Source organism: Serinus canaria, chromosome 15 (assembly GCF_022539315.1).
Source record: "Serinus canaria isolate serCan28SL12 chromosome 15, serCan2020, whole genome shotgun sequence".
Classification (NCBI taxonomy): domain Eukaryota; kingdom Metazoa; phylum Chordata; class Aves; order Passeriformes; family Fringillidae; genus Serinus; species Serinus canaria.
The window spans coordinates 8,670,048-8,690,159 of record NC_066329.1 but is presented as its reverse complement, the minus strand read 5'-3'; the positions used below and the strand labels follow the sequence as shown (position 1 = coordinate 8,690,159).

Here is a 20,112-nt window from a genome sequence, read left to right as displayed (position 1 = left end):
AGTTTAATTCGCTGGTTACCTGTGCTCATTTGGTAAAGCAAGAGGAGGAGAAGATGATAACTTACTCATTAACCCTATAAAAGCTTTCATGCTCATCCTTTGTGGGGAGGGGCCCCCATTAGAGTTCCCACAGCAAGGGACATTGTGCTAATCATGGCAGCTGTGGTGGGTTGCCTAAGCAGGCAGTGCCACTGTGAGAGATGACAGACAAGCTGAAGAGCTTTTTTTTTTAAAAAAAATGGTGAAAATCTGGGAATTGCCATAGAAGAATATGTGGGAAAGTCTCTGTGGACATAGACAAGGGGGAAAAAATAGCCACTCACAGAAAGAAGGGGATATTTCTTATCTGCCTTGCCAGGGTTATTTTAAAGGGTCTTCATAGAATCACAAGGTACCCTAGTTTGGAATGGACCTCAGGCCATAATCTAGTCCAACCCTCTGCTCAAAGCAGAGCCTGCTCTGAGTCCAGACTAAGTTTGTCAGACCAGATTTATCCAGTCAGGCTGGATAAACCTTGAGGGACACAGAGTGCAGTCCCTTTCTGGACTCCTTTGGCTGTGCTTGACTGCCATTATGGTCAAAAGATTTTCCTTATATCCAGTCTGAACATCTCACACTTCAGCTTCACTTCCTCACCTCTTGTTCAGAATGCATGTCTGTGAGGACTGTGGTTTCATCACTGGGACAGCCTCCATGTAGGCATTGCAGAGCTGCTGGGGATGCCTTTCCTGCAGGCTGATCCCTCAGCCTCTGCACACCAGGTGCTCCAGCCCTCTGAGCATCTCGGCTCTCTGTGAAACTCCTGTCAGTGAGTGTCTTGTTCTCGGGGCCCCCAACTGTATGCAGTATTCTAGATGCAATGTTCCTTAGTTTTCTTTATCCTTCAGGTGCTGGATCTCATCCCTTGGAGAGAAGCCAAATCAGTGACTAGACCTGTCCAGATGATCCCAGATGGAGAAGCGGAGCTTACCAGAGACTCCAAATTCTCATGGACTTAATTTTTTTTTTTAAGCTTTGACAAACACACAAAAGTGGTAATGTGGAGAAGTCCCTCCCCTACTTCCTCTGTGTTCACATCAGTTTGATTGTCTCCTTTGTCCCTCCTGCCTGAAGCCTTCAGGCCTTGATTTGTGTGCAAAGCCCATGTGGGACATGGTGTGGAGCATTTCTGAGCTCTAGTGCCATTTCTATATTAATGACAAAGTGTTATTTATATTTTCTTTTTAGAAGTGACCTCTTGCTGAGAGGTAACACAGTGTGTTAAATAAGCCAGGCTATGTGTAGATGCTGTTATCTCCTACTTGAAGGAGTCCAGCCTTTGATAAGCTCAGGGCTACACCTGCCTTAGAAACCAGATAGCACCTTGAAATATAGTGATCCAGAGGGATACAGCTGCTGAATGGATGCTCAGATACTGACTAATCCCAGTAGCAAATCCTAGCAGCCTGCAAGTTATGTGAGTGATTTTGAGGGAGGTGAAGCATTGGGCTGTCTCCTTTCTCCTCTTCCCTTCTCCCCCCTTTCATGCTGCTCTGATGGTTTGGCTAGGAAGGTGTCCTGCCATTAGGATTAGTTTCAACAGAGTGGGGGTAAGGAAACTGAGAGCTCAGATTGTTCTCATCCTCACTTTCTGTATTTAAACCGTGGACCTCATTCTCTCTTCTGACCAGTGAAGAATGCTGGGGACCTCTCCCTCAAGCAGATGCTCAAACAAAGTGCTTAGAAAGGGTATTACCTTTGTAGGTAATGAACTTTTCCTTCCATAGGAAGTTTTTCAGGCACCTGTAGCCCCTGTTACAGCTGTGAGGAATGCTGGCATGTGCAGGAAAGCAGAGCTTGCAGTGTGCTCACAGCTTTGCTGGCTCATTTTGGAAACAGGGTTTCTTGTTTCCTTCCAGGCTGCAAGCATGCCTAAGGGAAGCAGTGCTTGTCACCTTTTGTGTGTGTGGGAAAGTGAGGGACTTGGTTTGATCATTGTTTTCTTCTTTGCTGTGGTTGATGTAGCTGCCATAGATTGATCTATTTTAAAGGTTTCTTGGGCCCAGCCGGTTGTGCTTCATTTTTGTCTTGTGTACAGAGTGCTCTCTGTACCCCATTAGCCTGGGCACATACTTTTGTTCTTGTTCTTGTCCTAGTGGGGATGTTTGTTATCATGAGATAATTTATGTCGTCACTTCTGATAGCAATTGTTTCCTGTGGAAACAGCAGCTTCTGAGTAAGAGGCTACCATAGCATGGGTTAAATTGCCTGTCATGCTGCATGTGCCTGAGGACACAGTGTCATCCTGTGGTGTATTCACAGCAGGAATTCTTCTAAAGGGAAACTAAGTATTTAATGCCCACAGTGCCAGTCTTCTGAAAAGATTTGTCCTAAGTTCAGTATTCTTTGGAGATACTTCAAAGACATGAAATAGAGATGTACACTTCATATTCTGCCAAAGCAATGTCCTTGACAGCACTGGGCTGGTTGTGAGACCCAGCAAAGCTAACTTGTATTCTCTGTAGTCCCAAATGAACTATTTTAAAAGAAGGAAACAGATATCTAAGAAATAAGAAATACATTTGTCTATTTCCTTTTGCTTTCATACCCAGTAAGTTAGGGAAAAAGTTCCATCTAAAGGAATTCACATTACATCTTTTCAATCAACAAGCACCAAAATTCAGCTGTTCAGAGAATTAATACAAGGCAATATCTGGGTATAAGATTAAAAGAAAAATGTCAATGAACACATTTTCTGTGTAAAAAGCTTATTAAAAACTTATTCATTCTCTGAATGACTGAAGTAAGTGGTATGTGTTGGGAGAACAAACTCTAAAGGTTTGTGATTTTTGGAAATTTTTTTAAAATTTTTTTTAAGTCTTACCCTCTCCTTCCTCCTCTAAAAAAGAAATGCATTTTAGAAGCTATGGTATACTAGCTTGGTTATTTTTCTTGGTGTTTTGTGAGGCACTGTAAAGACCACCTTAGATACATTGTACTCTGTAGCTAAAACAGCATATTGTGGTAAAAGTGTTTCTTAAAAGGATTTGAATATTCTGGCTCCTGGTGATCCCAGATGTACTGGTCCCACACATTGTGGAAATCTCTGCTGGTACAAGTCTCTGCAGGCCATACCACAGACACCCTACACCTGCCTTCTGTGCTGGCTCTGACATTTAACTTAAAACTCTGTGCCCAGTGCAGACTTACAGGCTAGCAGGCCATGATAGATGATTTTTATAACAAAATGCCTTTCTACTACTTACATGAACAGTTGTCATTGTGTTTGGCTCATGAGGCACTATTTAAAATGTTTTTAATTAAAATTGTCTTATAGCACTTAAAATTGTTTTGTATAAAATTTGCTGTAAAGATTTGTAATATGGTCAAGGGCTCTTTCTCCTTCATTACCATTTTTAAAAATGTTTTAAAAGCTACAAAGCATCTTGTATATATTCTGTATATGTATAGCAGCACATTTCATGTATGGAAATATGTTCTCAGAATATTTATTTACTAATATATTTATCTTAAGCCATGTCTTATGTTGAGAGTGTGTGACATTATTGTAATAATCACTGAAAATCACTAACACGAGGCCCTGTAAATACATGATAATTGCACACAAAGATTTTACAGTACTTGCCGACCAAAAATGATTTAAGAGAAGTGTAGTTACTTGCAGTTTTGTAAGAAAGTGTACAAATGTCTGTATTAAAAGAAAAAAAAAGGCAAAACCACACAAAAAATACAGTTTTATTGCATATACATGTGGGAGTTGTCCTTCTTGTTTTGGGGGAAAGGACATAGATAACTGTCCTCGAAGTATAGTCCTAGATATACCGAGATGAACTCTAATAAACAACATTTTCTCCTTTTTTTAAACACCAGATAGGTGGATATGCATATACCTTTACACAGCACTCCAGGTACTGGGGGGCAGTGGGGGGTAGGTGTCACACAAGCCCCTGAGCCCCCCTGGCACATGGAAGTACATCTGCTAAAAGAAATCCTCATTTATGTTTGGAACCTGCCTGTTCCTCGTGGCAGGGGAACTGAACTCTTGTTGTAATTTCAGGTACAAGTAATTCATTGCCCTGAAATGAGATTGTTTTGAGAGAGCATGATACAGGTGGGCACAGCTGGGTAAATCATAGCTTGGATGGTCAAGATCCAGGTCCTTGCTCTGGATCATGGCATCACTAGTCCTGCTTTAGTGACAATCAATATTGTGGTCCTCATTTTGTCAGCAGAGAGCACAATTTCATCAGATGTTTATGCAGACTCCAGAAGCGGGGAGCCTGGGGCTGTGTGGCTCTATGTGTGTTTGGACATGTGTATTTATGTATGTTACTGTGTAAACAGTTCACCTTCATGTGCTGTTCATTTCCCAGCCAGTGATACACTCGTGGAGCTTTTTCCAAGATTCTCCTTCTCCCAGAGATTTTCACCTGGTAATCCCCTGGACTTTTCCCATCTCTCATCCATGTTCAAATGCACTGTGATTCAATCACCTCAGCCTTCAGCCAAGAAAGGAGTGTTACTTCTCTCCAGCCCTCCTTGTTTCATGTGTGATAACTCCATTTGGGATGGCAGACTGCTCAAGAGTATTTTGTAGGGGACCCTTCACAGCACAAGGACCAGTTCCCATCCTGATCTCACTACAACAGAAAAGCCTGGTCTGTGTGGGAGACAGCACAGCAATGGAAGAGCAACAGGAGCAGGTGCTTCCTAATTAAAGCATGTGCTCCTTATTTTGCTCAGTGAACAGAGTCTTGGCAATTGCCAGTGGTTACAGCTATGCCTTTCATATACAAATTATTCCACAAAACAGTTGTTTTTACAAATAGCATAAAGCCCCCATGTGTGGGTGGCTGGTTACTCATATGTTGACAGGTCACACCTGAATCTCCCTTCTCTTCCCTCCCTCCACCCCTCTGACTGCTGTTGCTGCTGATCTTCTGTTTTCTTGTTCCCTGCTCTGAAGAAAACTGTCAGGTGATTGTGCCAGAACAGGACATGCCACCACCCTCAGTGTCCTGTAGGCACAGTTTGGGGACACTGGGAGTGGGGATGGGGCTGAGCCACATTGGCTACAGCTGTGAGCAGCAGGTGAGCAGCACTGACAGCAATGAGCCATGGAGTGCCCAGGGGCACTGAGCAACCACCAAAGGGAGCAGAGGGCACACAGGTGCATTGCATGAACCATGAGGGGTATAAAAGGCTGGGCTAGAGCTCAGGAAGGGCAGATGCCTGCAGCCTTCTGAAGTGCCAGGATGTTAGTCTGTATGGGCAGATGCCTGAAGCCTTCTGGTGAGGTAAGGTGTTACTCTGTATGGGCAAATGCTCAAAGCCTTCTGAAATTGCATGGTGACACTCTACTGTGGCTGTCCCAGCTGTGACAGTGTCCTACAGAACAATCAGTGAGCCCATGTTCTGTCTGCATGAAACACAGCAGGGCTGAGCTTGTGTGTGGTGCTTGGCTCTGTGAGAAATTCTCTCTAGTCTTTGTTGTGGCTTTTTAAAAACGACTAAATGTAAATATTTTCTGTCCAAAATGAACATTTGGATATTTGGCAAAGAGGGGAGGTTCTTTTTACTTTTCAGGTTTGATGCTTAAGGAACAATTTGTGACAAAATGTGAGTCCTGTGGGGCACCACAAACCTCCACAGAACCTTGATACAGTAGGAAAAGACAAGCAGGAGCAAATTATTCGTAGTGGATTGTACATTATTGTAACATTTGCTGTTTCTGTAACACTATCTGCAAAACTGTGTGCATCTGTCAAATCCTATGACAGCTGTTAGGTGGTGTTTGTCCTCGCTTGGGTAGTGTGAAGAGAAAAATGCCCTTAAAAGGATGGTCATGTCCATCCCTGTGGAGCCAGCCTGGCCTAATTCTCTGGCCAGGGAGACAATGGCATACCTGAAACCAGATATTTTATCTTGCAGTGAAAGCACCCTGCTCCTGTGACTTAACTGCCTCATAGAAAAGCGTCTCTTTCAGGATAAAGAACACATTTCCCTCGTGGGGAATGAAACTGCTGCTTAGGAAACAAGCAAGAAAAAAGAAGGGAACAGTTCCCAGAACGAACCAAAGTGCCAGAGTCTCAAAACCAGAATGGCAAGAAAGGAGAGCAGAGTAACCTCCCCTGGGTAAGGGGAGGCCAGTCCCCTGCGACAGTTGTGTTTCTGAAAGAAAAATGAGTCTTCATGAAAAGCTGGAGACAGTTTTGGTATTTGTCACTGGTTTTCTGGTGTTTACATAAAAGGTTGCTGAAGGTTTCTTAAAATGTAGCATTATTTTGGCCAGGAGGAATTCATTAGAGAAAAGATGAATCGTGCAAGAGAGTGGAAACAGCATTACACAGTGCTGCAATTGCCAAGCAAGCCCTGAATGGATTTATACAGTTTTTAAAAGTTTGAAAACACATGAACTGAACACTTTCAATTTGCTCTTACCTCAGAAATTGTGTCTCAGAGCAGTATCATACTTTACATATAAAGTAATCATTCTCAGCTCTAATTACTCTCTCCTGTTCAGCAGGCAGTGCTCTTGTAATCTGCAGCAGTTTCTGCCTCCTTTATTTCATGCTTGTATACACTTTAGTCATCCTAACTGAACTCCTCCTGCACAAATACACTGTATTTATTTTTTCATAATTACTATTTACATCCATTTGCTGAATGCAGGGTGAACAGTTACAAACAGTGCATACTTCAGCAGTGAGTCACCTCAAGTTTGATTTATTCTGCTTTCTTGACAGCCTTTTGTGGTTCATGTGATAGCTTTTGGATTTGGAGCAAAATGTCTTTAGACTGAAGTTCACAATGCCAAATTTCATCCCAAAGCACAGGTGCTCAGTAAATCTGGGAAAGTCTGAGTGGCATGAAATGTGTGTCTAGTGGAGATGTGTTGTTAAAAAAAAAAATGGTATGGTCTGAAGGCAATTGTATTTCTCACTCTCAAGGTAGCAGAATTGTTCATAAATGTCCAGAACAATATTCAGGTGAAACTACCACTGAACTGTACTTCATTGGAAGATTGTGAAATACTGCTGCAAGGCAGTAAGAACCAGTTGGACAAGTTTTTGTCAGGAGTTGTTTTTGTAGTTCACCCTTCCTTTAGGCAAAGTGGTGCACTAGAAAACTGTTCCTTCCCACTGCCTGAGAGGGCTTATTAAGCAGGAGATGAAAGTGGAATAGCTGCTTATGCTCATTCAGTGGCAGCCATGTGTCTGCTGAGGTGTTTGACCTGTAGTCATCCAGGCTGCAGATTCAGTGCAGTTTCCAGGACTATCCATAAAAATCTCCTATTTATATTATTGCTGGGGGGGGGGTTGGAATACACAAACTTTAATTCTGCAATCCCACTGGATTGTCTGCATGAGCAAGGTGATAAACTTCCTCAGCATTGTCCTGGCTGTAGAAAATCTGGCAGAAACAAGTCCTAAAGAAGATTATGTTAATGCTTGATTGCAAAAGCAGATTACATGTTTGATGGTAAAAATCTTCCAGAGTGTACATGCACATCAATTTGCAGAATCTTATGAACAGCCTAATACAATTACAGGCTAGAAATGAGATTCAAAGGAGGAAAGTGTTTCTTACAGCAATTGTTTTATCAGCATCTATTCTGTAACAAAAGTGAGGCTGAGCTCCCCTATTCTCAATGTCTTTCTATCATATATACCAAAGAAGTATCTTTGATTCCCCCCCCCCCATGGTTACAGTGTACAGAAGATTTATTTTTCCCAGAGTGTAAACTAACATCTTTTCTTCCTATAAAATGTTAGCAAGATAGAAGCATAATATGCTGTATTAAATAATGCATTTCCTATACATATACAAATATATATATTACTATGATAACACATCACACATCTTTACATAACAAAGTCTCTATTTTCCCACAACATAACAATATTAAGATAAAAATACATATAAAATCACATAGTCAACAAACTAAACTAGTTTTAAATGTAGATTTTGAATGAGAGAAGGCACTTGTCCAGCTGGCCCCTTTCCACCTGAGGTGCACACACAGTGGAGGCTGCTGGAGCTGGGTGCAGTGAAGGCAGCAGGCTCACCCATGGCTGTGCAGCTCCAGCAGAAGTGCTCATGGCCCCAGCTCCTGGGGCAGACATCTGCCCTTGGCCCATGGCTCATTGTCTGCTCAGTGTGCACTCAGGGAGCTCTTAGCTCCTTGTGCCACCACCCAGGGAGCAAGGCCAGAGAGCTCAGCTCTGTAAAAAGTAACTCAGAGAAGAAAAAGCCATGGCAGTTTTTGACCTGATCAGTTTATTGCACCACTACACACTGGTCACACCAACACGAGAATGAGCAGTGGGCCAGAGCAGGAGCTGAAATCCATGTGGAGGAGGAGGCAGCTCCTCATCAGGATTTGGTTGCCAAAGCAGTTGCTTTTGACATTGTAGCCAGTGTCACATTTGCAGCTGTCCAGCCTCGAGGGGACTGCTAGGCAGGAGCTCAGAAGGCTGTCCAGATACAATTCCAAAGAATTTCTTCTGCAGTTATTCTCAGTTTGTTGGAGAAAATGGTGTAGACCTCGCCATCCTGAGGTGTCCCTGCTCTCAGCTGCCTGTGTAGTAGGAGCATTTCTTTTGTGGGATTACAACACCTGTGCATGGTCACACTTTCTGCTTCTTTCTCCCCCAGACCCTTACAGCAAAGATGAAAACATGCTGTGTTCATGGATACCACATCTCTTGGCCATAAATCACCACACCCTGAAGTGTCTGCACTGGCAGTGGGAGTGACCCTACCACATTCTGAAAAAATCCACATGAGATCTACCTGCCCTTCATGGTCTCAGCCCTGGAAAGTAATAAGTGCTATTTAAGGGACCCTGTCCATGAATTTCCATCCGTTGCTCTGTGTGCTACCACTGGCAGGATGTAGAATTAGCCAGTCTGAAAAATTCTGTAGGGGAGGAACATAATTTCTTCTATGCTTTTATCAGTGTATTACCCATGCACTGTCTAATACTAGTCCTGTTTATTGTTGCCATGACCAGTTAATCTGCTGTAAGTGCTGGTTTTATGGGACCTCTGTACAAAAATTTGATTAATGCTCCCCATGAAAGTCCAATGAAATACAATTTTATTAAAAAAAATATTTGAGGACCAAAGGGAGCAATGCAAAAATCTCACTTCTTAAGTTCTGTAGATTTTGCATTAGTAGTGTCAGTCCTTGTTGCTGTTTGTAAGGATATTTAATATTATAGTGAAATTAAATTCTTCACTAATGAAGAGAAGAGTAACATTCTGTATTTTTACTTTCTGCAGTAAGTGTAAATCAGTCACTGGGTGTTCCTGGTGTTTTTTCAGTTTCTCACCATTAGGTAACTGCTTTATGAATGTCTCTCTGACAGAATATTTAACTTGCCTTTGATAAGGAAAGCAAAGCTTCATCACTTTGTGATAAGCACTATGTGCTTGTAACAGCTCCTGAGGATCTGGCAGCACACTGTGATTCTCTCTGCCTGGTTTCCTATTACTGCACCAAATGAAGGATGCTTAGGAACCAACCTGCTTTGTTTTGCTCTGAATCTCTGAGTTGAACTCTTTCTCCACACAGCATGATGCAAAACCTTACTTTTAAAAAAGGCAATTTCAGAACTTGTGCTGGGTCTGAAACAGACAATGGGTTTTGGTCCAACGTGGTGATATGTAAGAGAGAACCAGCATATTTTTTACAGCTTGTCCTGTCTTCATTTTAGCTAATACTGTAATTATATTTTCCTGTATTCTTTCCAGCAGCTCATGCAAGAAAGTACTAGATGTTCCCATGCTGTTCCATTTTTTATATAAACAATTCCATAATTGCTGGCTTAGTAAAGTCTGGTTTCTTTTAAGCATGCACTGTGATGTTGTTCAGCTGTCTCTAGCACTCATCTGTGGTACATAAATCAAGCTGGATTGAATTCAGTTCAGGTAAAAGACCAGATCTACAGTGGTAAGGCACAAGATCTCACTGCTTAATTCTTTGGTGCCCTGATTTTTCAGTGAAATCTGTTATTCTCACAAAAAGGAGGGAGTTACATATTAAAAAACATAAGGGCAGATACTGGAATAAATTTAAATTCAGTGACAATTTTCTTACTTTTCTTAATTACCTTTTGTAGATGCACTTAATAGATGTTCTCTGACTGCACATCTGGCATATGCAGGCCATTGGTATACATTCAAACTTAACCAGAATTAGTGTATTTAATGGTTCTCAGTGAACCTTCTCTAACTGAGTTTAAGAGTAAACTTTTCCAGTCAATTTATCTGACATTTGCATTGACAGTTTTTCCAAAATATCTTGCTGGTCTAAACCTGCTGAGGCTGAAAGACTCATTGCTGATTCCTTGGAATCACTTGTTTCCCACTTGTGGTGGTGGGATGAGAAATCTGACTATTGTGGATGGACAGTCTACCAAAGAGCAGAAACAGTTAATGCTGTCTGTTGCAATTCAAAGAAAATAGTTCACAGATCAGAACCCCACTGATGTTTTAGTTCTTTGACAAGTAAGGCAATTACCTTAAAAATTCAGTTTGGTTTTAGTGCTGCAGGCAAGGAGACACTTCTCCTCACAGGTGAGTGTCAAGGCAGGTGTTTTGTGCATGCTCAGCTGCACAGCCTGGCCCAGGGCAGTTGGTGACTGCAGCCTCCACCTTTGTAAATAGTTTGGGCTGCTGAGATCAGTACATGTGACTTCAGAGCAAAAATTGGTTAGTCAGCCTCACTGATACAAATTCTCAGTGGATTACAGTATCTTTGGACAATCCTTTAAGAAGCCCTAAGCTGATACCCAGCATTCATGCTGGCTCTCAGGCTGGAGTACAATTAGTTTTTTAAAGGGTCACTGTGAATATGAACAAAATTATCATAAACATCAGTGAATGATGGGTCAGACAGGGTCATTAAAAAGGCTTCAATGCTCCTGCAGGCCTTGACCTGGTGAGCTCTAGTCAATCAAATGCATATTTGTAGCTGACTCTTGTTATAGAGGCATCCTGAATTTGATTTTTTATGTTTGCATCTCTGCTTGTAGACACAGAAACAGAACATGCAGAAAGAGCTCAGCACTGAGCAATCAGGCTGATGATTTTTCCAGTCTTTGATTCCCATTCTACTGTACAGTACCACTGAGATGTGTTTACATCAAGAAAAATAAGCTGTTTGCTGAGCAGGTTAGCAGGACCCACCTCTGACTTCAGCCTTGAGAATAAAAGGACTAAAGTAGCCTGATCTAATACACTGCTACAGGCAAGGGGGACACAAGAAATCCTCAACCTGTAGATGCCCCTTCAGTTACCTTTGGCAGGGGTCCAGGGCATTTTGAATGCTATGAGTTTTTACATCTATTTTAAGTGCAATGGTTTAAAGGCAGTATTGGCAGCACTAGAGACTTGAGGAGCACCAGGTATTTCAAAGTTATTGCTGCAATTAAATCCGTTGTCACTGCTATATCCAAGAGAACAGCAGATAGGCAAAGTCACTCAAAGGCCTTTGGAAACTGACTTTTTGGAAAACAGGTATGAGGCTGGGAGGAAAAAAAAGGAAGGATAATCTCAAGTCACCTGGATTTTGAGGAGATCAATTCTTGCAAAATAAGACAGCTCAGTTTCCCACCAGTGGGTTGCAATCATCTTGTTGATTTCGAAGCTTTTTCTTGAAGATGGATATTGATGTGGATGGTTGGTAAAATATACTCCAGATCTCACCAGCAGTAGTGACATCACTGCAATCCTCTGTTTCAGCTGCAGCTGGAATCTGGTGGGACCTAGGAAACACGAGTGAATTCACTCTTGTGTTAATGTGCTTGGGTAGCTGTGGTTATTAATGTGTCTGCACTGGGAGTGCTCACAGCCTGCACTGCATCTGTGACACTCCTTTCTGCCTGCTGTGCAAAATGCAGGTTTTTGGAGTGTTTCTTGGTTGGCTTGATCAAATGAAAAATTAAGTATCCTTCTGCCACCCTATGACAGCCCTGATATTAAGCTAAGAGGGCTCTACAGACTGTAGCTGTTGTTATTATTATAGTTGCTATTAATACAAATTAATTTCCTTGTATATTTTTAAGCATGATTTTACTATGTAAATACAATGTTCAACATTTTGATTTGTTGATAACTCACCCATTCAGTGAGTGTCCATCTAGAGGAGCCAAAATTTACTTGGTAGGAGTGTAGAGGTTTTAAATTTTTCCCTGCAAAGTATAATCACAATTTGACCTCTTCTCACCAAACCTGGATGTCAGAAAACATTTTCCTCCTTCCTCCTAAAGTACAAATCTTGTCAAATCAAGAGCAGAAGAGACAGTCTAGTAGCAAATGCTATCCTGACAGACTGGAAAGTTAAAAAATGAGGTTATTTAGGATATTCTATGAGAATACAAATAAGTAATAACTAACTTGGAATATGGCCAATCTGACAACTGAAAGAGAGGAGCCCCAGGTTTGGTTCAGAGCTGAGATCTTGGTTCTCTGTGGTTGGTTTTGCTCCACACTCACCTCATGGTAACATGCAGAAGTATCTTTGCAATTATGGCTGTAGCACTTAGGATGAGCAGTGCTGTGAGGCTGTATATTGTCCATTCTGCAAAAGAGAAGAGGGGCAGCTCTCAGTACATTCATTTACAGTCTTTACAGTAAGAATATTGCACGAAAGGAACTTGTGATGCTTTATTCAACTCTGGAATTTGACAATGCCTTAAACCTGCAAGTATTTTCTGCAGACTGGCACAAACCATACAACTTTCAGTCAGAACTGCTTTTTTCCCTTGCAGAATTCCTCCCAATAAAATTGAAAGCTGGCAAAATTCAAAACATATGCTAGTAAAATTATCTAGGAAAGGAAGCAGAAGTTCCCTTCCACCCACTGCCCTTTCCTCAAAGCATTGCCTGTACATGATGATTTAAACAGTATTTTTGGAACTGCATAGAATCCAAAGGTGCAGTTTCTGTTGGTGTTCCTGGGCAGTTTAACACTGGGCAGCTTAGGAAATAATGACTCCAGATCTTTGGCAAAGTGGTTTTTTTCCCATTTTCACATTTTATTGTGTCATTACCAGGCATGGAGCTGGTTGGATGGCTTGGGCTGGTTGTGATGACATAGAGTATCTTTGATGACCGGGCTGCATTGATGCTGAGATTTGCTTGCTCATTTGTCCTCTCTGGAAGGGTGTGATTCACTGGGATCTTGTTTTGGTGCACATTATCCTTCACAGCTGAAAACACAAGAGTGTGATTACAGTGACAATCTCTTAACAGGTGTAATTTGACTTTATTTTGTGCTTATAAACAGACATGCTGCTCTCTGGTTTATGTAAGAGAACTCAAATAATGGATTTATATCTGATTCCTAAAAAAAGCCTGTATTTCACCAGTTTGGGGTTCTCAGAATTTTTCTGGAAGCTGATTGTTCATCATAACAGCAGGTACAACTCAAGGACCAGAACATTCTCTCCTGATGACTTTCAGCTAGAGAGGAAGAGACTATTGGAAGGAGCCAAGATGAACCAACGTGCAGATGGATTATTGTTTGTTTTGTTTTCCTTTGTCATTTTCCAATCTGTTTTAACAGGAAGGTATAGAATTGAATCTTGAAATTATGAAATAAACAGCAAAGTGCAGGTTTTGAAAACCTGTATTTTGCTATTTATGATGTAGCTGACTGGAATGTTCTAAACTGAGAGGAACTTTGGTGAAGCTTTCACCCAGTGAGTAATGGCAACAAGAGTGATGAAACACCTGTTAGATAAGAGCTGAAATATTTGTTCTTTAATTGCCACTTCAGAAATCTCCTGTGGGAATTAAATGCTTCACTGAAAGGTAGAAACAGCAGATAGCCTCTTACCTCTATACCTGATTGCAAACCCCTGGGCTTGATTGATGTCATCTGAGAAAAAGTACAAAATGACAAAATCCAAAGAGATGTTAAAGGTGTGGGGAGGCCTGTTCTTGCCATTAAAACGAGCCAGAACGTGGTAGGTGTAACCATCCAACAATTCCACCATATCTGTAGCATCTTTGATTTCAAAAAGGACAAAGGTGAAGTGGATCTGAGATGCTCCTGGAACTTGTATGGTCCAATAACAGACTTTGCCTGTGCCATATGTGTCAGGGAAATCTGGGGAATAGATCACAGCTGTAGCAGAAGTGTAATTCCCTCCACAGGCACCAATAAGGGCTGTGAAAAGAAGAGGAAAAGGGGGAAAATGAAAGAATGCAAAATTAATGTATTACTACCTTTTTTTTCCTAAGCTTTAGCACCCTATAGATTCTAATACTTAAATGTGACTTGAAGGTACAGACTGGCTGGGCCAGCAGGATGCAGTCTCTGCAGCTGCTCTTTCCCTCCCTCAGCACAGCTTTTGTTGCCTATTCTTGGAATACTTATGCCTCATTACTCTGACCTATGCATCAGTCTTGAACACTGCAACTTTCCTTTGTCCTTGTGTGTGACCAGGCACCCTCTCCTGCATCCCTGCCGAAATGGGATGAAAGATAAATCACTGATTCAGGGGCTTCTACTCTAAACCTATCAGGCAGGCAGGAAAGTGGATTAGTGACTATTAACTCTCACTGCTTAATGACTGACATTCCTTCACAGCTGTAGGAAATTGAAAACTCAAACTCCAGTGAATCCAGAGAGAACTCAAATGCCACCAACTGACAATGCAAATCCACACATGCACTTACAAATTTTTACTCTCTACTAAGATCAATTCTTAGGGAGTTTCTGACAGCTGACTTAGTACCACTTGTGAGGAAAGTGGTACTAAGAAAGAACCTGTGAAGCATGAGCAAGCATCATTTCTTGGAAGAGCTATTTCACATTATTAATGGAGGAGAATTTTAGGCAGAAACAGCAGCTTTATTTTATACCGAACTGAGGTGTTTTGCTGTTTGATGTGCAACAGTTCTCTTTGTTTTGAGCCTTTTCCCTAATTTGCTGAACATGTGAGGCCTCTCCTTTGGGAAAAGCTGAGCCTGCTTCAATACTTACTGTCAAAAAGAATGACTCTGCCATCCCCACCGCAGGGCTGAGTGTGGTCTCCAAAGCAAACACTGTTGCATTCCGTACTGGCTGCCTCCCCGTATCTCCAGTAGTCAGGATTATTTCCACAGAAGCAAGCATAACCTGATTCCATGCCTGCAAACTTTGACAACAAAGATGCATAAGGAAGGGAGGAAAAGTATTTGAAGGAGTGACAGCGGGAGGTTGTTTGAGCAAGAAAGCTGGCAGCAGAAAATGTGTGTTTTGGAGAAGTATGATTACTCAGAGGAACCACCACAGGCTATTTTTGTTTGGGCTGTCAGGATGCTGCTTAGGACTGGGGGGAAAGATGGAAGGGAGGGCACCCTGACACAATTGCAGTAAGCAACCATATTTTCATTATTCATTAGTCATTTGTTCAGATTCTTCTGGATGCAGAGAGAGGGCTTGATCTCTCTGGTGGAAGTCCAACCTTCCACCTTTCTAGCCTCACAAGGGTTAAAAAAAAGGGTGAAGAGGAGAAATACAACAGAGACCTCTAGGCACGTTGCCATTTTTGTCTTTGAAAAGGTTTTGTAATGGATGTGAAGGAAATCACCTTGAACTGCTGGCTGCGGCAGGAGCTGATGCAGGTCTGGATGGTGAGTTTGTTGGAGGTCTCGCTGGTGCCAGTCAGAGGTGGGGGCTCCCCATGGTCCTTGTAACAGCCCAGATTTCCTGGCACTGGCAAGAGTGGCACACAGCAGTCATTCTAAAGTGCCTGTAAACATCCCACACCACCTCATGCACTACCTGGTCACTGAGCAGCTCTCTCTACCTTCTGGGCTCGATGTTGCACTATGGGAACTCTTTGTTACTCTTTGTTACTCATGCTCTGCATGATTCTTGTCATATTTTCCAAACACACCCAGGGATGAGTGATGGGACAAAAGAATATCATATCATCTCAGCAATATACCTGTAAGACTGTCTAGCTGGTTTCAGTAAGCTGCAGTAAAATATACAAGATAAATACCTTGTTCATTTCTCCTGAAAGAGGCAATTTTAAAAACCCAAGGCATTAAGTGGGTTCAGGGGATTTGTGTGGTTTGTTTTTGGTTTTGTTTTTTTGTTTTTTTTTTTTTTTACTACTGGCATGCATATTCTGAAAATGTAAATTAAACTGATTTCTCTCTGACCTTCCAAACATGGCATTCTGGAAGTTTTCAAAACAGGATATTTGAGGAAGGGAATCTAAACTCTTTTAGAATGGCGTTTGGCAAGTTTTATGGGAGGGACTAACATAGGGGAATTTCCTAATATTTAAAACTTGAATTCTGATATGAATCTGAAGCATCATACAAGGAGATTAAAAATGATCAATTTTACTTAAAAAAAACCAACCCATCTATTTACATTAATAGGATGTTTCAAGGCTCCTTGGTCACTATGGGAGATCAGAGTTTTCTCCCTTCAGTGTTCTGTTTTTTTCTTGGTTTTGCACTTTTCATCAAAGCACTGGAATTTAGCCATGACCACCCCCGGGAGAGGATGTGGAGTACAATACAGTGCTGGGATAATGGCAGAAAATTATCCCTTGCCCACTTGTCGTATCTATTCACATGCTTGAAATGAAATCTGTTACTAGTTCTATGTTAAGTTTTATTCTTGTGCCAGATTGACATGGATTCTTTTTGTCCACCCAACTGCCACAGCTCTGTTTGACATGATGTGCTCAGAGACCTGTATGAGTGCTTTATTTATGTAGTCATTGGTTATTAGAGTACCCAGTAAACTTATTATAAATAATGACATGACGTTGCTTGAAATACTGTTCAGAAATTAATTTTGTTCTCTAAGAATACAATTTCAATTATAAATACTTGCATGGAGTTATGGCTTTGATATAGCAGCAACATTCATATAAGTACTGAGACTTCAAGTTACAGCCTGATTTAACATACCTTTGGAAATCCCCCTTGCAGCCCCACCCCAGCTGAGTACAGCTGGGCAGATAACTCATGAGAGAGCTCATTCTTTCTTGTATTGTGCATGATTTCACAGCCCTGAAAAAGCTTCCTAGTTATCCAACCTAGCTCATTTTCCTAAGAGACCTGGGATTTATAATTTTTTTTTCTTTTTTAAAGTAGCTTTATTAGTGAGACCTTTCAACCTTGGCTCCAGAGGATTAGTACTTCAGTATGCTAAGAAACCTGAGTAATTTGAAAACTTCTAAAATTTTTTAACTAAATCAAGCATACATCCTAAGACTAATAAGTCTCTGGTGTCCCAGCAGTATTTTAACATTCTTTGCTCTTAATATTTAGCCTGCTAAAGAAACTTGGCCAAAAAGTGAGGTAGTCAGTGTTCTGCAATTACTGTTCATGTTCACCAGTGATGTTTCACTATTACACTGTCTTCACCCATTTGTATCTATTTTCTATTTGTCCTCTTCTGCTTAAAAGGTCACCTCTTTTGCACAAGCATATTATTTTTCTTTTAAGCAGCATTTGACTTAATGAGGTCCTGGCAAACACCACAGCTTCTGCATTTTACATGTTGAGGCACATATTCAATGTATTAAAATATGGAATTAATCCTTTTGAGCTCAAAACCATGTTCCAGCTATGCTCATCTAGCTGTCTTTGAAGAGCCTCCCAGCTTTTTGCACATGCACAAATTGTTAGGGCTGTTCTTGTGTTCATACAGATCTGTGTAACTTACCTGGCCCTGCCATTTAACACCTCCTCCATATTTCAGTCCAATTTATTACATTACATTCATGCACACTGGAAATATGATTCCAGTAATGAAATCTGTTTATGGGGAGAGAGTCATGTGAGTCATAAACATGAAGATGTAGTTAAGTGGTATAGCAAGCCTTTATTTCTTTCCTTCTTTCTTTCACATTTTGGAAGTGTAAGTTATTTCCTTTGAACTTAAACCTAACCTCATTAACAAGGAGACCAGAAAAGTCAGGAATAGCTGCAGCAATGCAAACAAACCATCTGAAGCATTCAGTTCTGACTCCTCCATGTGAGATGCACATGTTCTCTCAGCACTCAGAGCTGCAGCCTTGCCTTTTATTTTGTTTCTGTCCATTCCAGTCTGCTTGGCAGACATGAAAAAGGAGAGAGGAAGAAAAGGGAAGACAAAGCTCCTCCTGGAGTAACTACCACTGTCTTCTGTGATTGTGCTCATCCATCTTCATCTAACACTGCTAAATTCTGTCCATTACCTTTGCAGAATATCAGAACACATTTCTGACTGAAGCATGTAGTGCTATGTGTAAATGTTAGGGAATGAGACACATGAGATAATCGTGTGAATTCATCACCATAATGAAAAATTCTTAACTGTAGATTCTTAACTGTTGTTCAGATGAATCATTGCATGCAAATCTCTCTAGGCAATCAAGATGCTTCATGTTGTTGGCACTGCCATGGTATTATGTGGGTACAGTTAATAGGTAACTTATGTTCCAGATAATTTTCTAGTAGTAAATATCATTAAGGAAAATAAGCTTATATAAGAAATTTTTCTCTAAAAATTTTCAAATAGTTTTTTCTTTTTTAAAAACAATTGCTTTCTTGCTCCATCACAAAAGTCGTGTTTTGCATCAAAAACTGACTTTGCATTTCATTTGCACACTTCACAAGATAGTTTTGATGGTCCTATGACTTAGCATCATGCTTACTGAAAACAGAAAGTCTGATGAAGAGTAAAAGATTTTTTTACACAGCTTCATAAACCATGAGGTTTGTATTAAGATTTGGATGGGCTTGCAATGTACAGTTTGCTCTAAATTGCTGCAATTCCTTTTTCTAGTATCGAGTTTCAGTGCAATGCTTGAAGCAGCTGCTACTGGTCAAAAGGACATTTTGTAAATGTAAGTCTGGATTATCTGTGCAAGTAAGTGTCCAAGTTTAAATCCTCTGCTCCCCACCACAGAGAAAATGAGCAAGGCTGGTTTTAAAAGGATCCTTTGTGTAGAACAAATGGAGTGGAGAGAATTTGTCTTTCAGCTTTTTTCTTGGTGCCATATCCAGATAATTTGTTAACATCTGTGGTCTTTAAAGAAAATGCAAATTCTTTCATTTTAGATCAAGTTAAATTTCTTAATTAGGAGGGTCAAGCTTCTTAAATCATACCTTATATATTAGAAAAATAAGTAAGATGTCCTCTGAACAACAAGTATCAGAGTGTTGAATGATTTTGTGTTATTTAAATCAGACTCCTTAATCTGTATTTAAGTCTAGGTAAAAGCCATCTGTCTTAAGGTCACACTGAGGTATTTGTTTGCCTAGCATGAAGATGTGAGTCATTCACATTCATAAAAACCCCAAAACAACAAAGTTATGAACAAAGTAAAAAAAAAATAAAAATCACTTTAGCTCCACTTTTCTTGCCTGGTTTTGTTTTCTTCAGATAAGAAATACACTTCTTCCAATCAAATGTGTGTCCACATATGGGCACCTGCTCTGGTGCTTAGCAGTGGAGACCTAAATTATGCCTTAGAAACAGAGGGTACTTGCACAAAAGAAGTTAGGAAAGCAAGTAAAGACATTAATGATTGCACTTACTAAAATGTGTAGCTGTGGTTGCTTGTTAACATGCAAGACTAGAATATCTTCTTAATATTTGGGCATATTTTAAAGCATGTGATTTGGGAAATAAAATTTTGGAAGATACACAAATCATGACACTGTGGACACAGTCAAAAATAGAAAACAGTAAAAACATAAAATTCTGGAAAGAAGCTTCATGTGAGTAGCTTGTAAATGATCTGATTTTAAAAAAATCAAACCAAGTCCAAGTCGTGGTTTCACAGCAATGTTAAGTATCTGCACCTGCCACAGACAGAATTCTACTCGAGTTCCCATACAGCACAGACACCTTTTCACTGTGTCCTCTCATATTCTTATGTTTCCTCCAAGCAGTTCTTGGAGGAACTGCTCTATACACATTAAACTAATGTAATTCATTTTATGAGCTAATTGCAGTGGATGGATACATATATACCTTGTAAAAACTCTTTTTTTTTTTCCCTCTAGATTTTAATAAATTAACGATCTATGGATTCAAAGAACTTAGCATTATTTCACAAGTCTTGTCACTAACTCTAAGAAACCTGTTGAAAAT

At 40.6% G+C, this 20,112-nt stretch overlaps 2 protein-coding genes across 3 annotated transcripts in view; one reads left to right on the top strand and one right to left on the bottom strand.

The window, feature by feature from the left end:
* Positions 1 to 3,747, top strand: part of ZNRF3 (zinc and ring finger 3) — a 64,309-nt gene extending 60,562 nt beyond the window's left edge. For both annotated transcript variants that reach the window (XM_050980717.1, XM_030231814.2), the window contains one exon: positions 888 to 3,747. In XM_050980717.1, coding sequence (XP_050836674.1) covers positions 888 to 931 — 44 coding nt within the window. In that variant the 3' untranslated portion in view covers positions 932 to 3,747. The remainder of the gene's footprint in view (positions 1 to 887) is intronic.
* KREMEN1 (kringle containing transmembrane protein 1) overlaps positions 3,717 to 20,112 on the bottom strand; it is a 29,522-nt gene continuing 13,126 nt past the window's right edge. Inside the window, exons 4-9 of the mRNA XM_009092376.4 lie at positions 15,590 to 15,714; positions 15,001 to 15,154; positions 13,849 to 14,181; positions 13,061 to 13,219; positions 12,504 to 12,588; positions 3,717 to 11,773 (exon numbers count right to left, since the gene is read on the bottom strand). Coding sequence (XP_009090624.1) covers positions 11,611 to 11,773; positions 12,504 to 12,588; positions 13,061 to 13,219; positions 13,849 to 14,181; positions 15,001 to 15,154; positions 15,590 to 15,714 — 1,019 coding nt within the window. The 3' untranslated portion in view covers positions 3,717 to 11,610. The remainder of the gene's footprint in view (positions 11,774 to 12,503; positions 12,589 to 13,060; positions 13,220 to 13,848; positions 14,182 to 15,000; positions 15,155 to 15,589; positions 15,715 to 20,112) is intronic.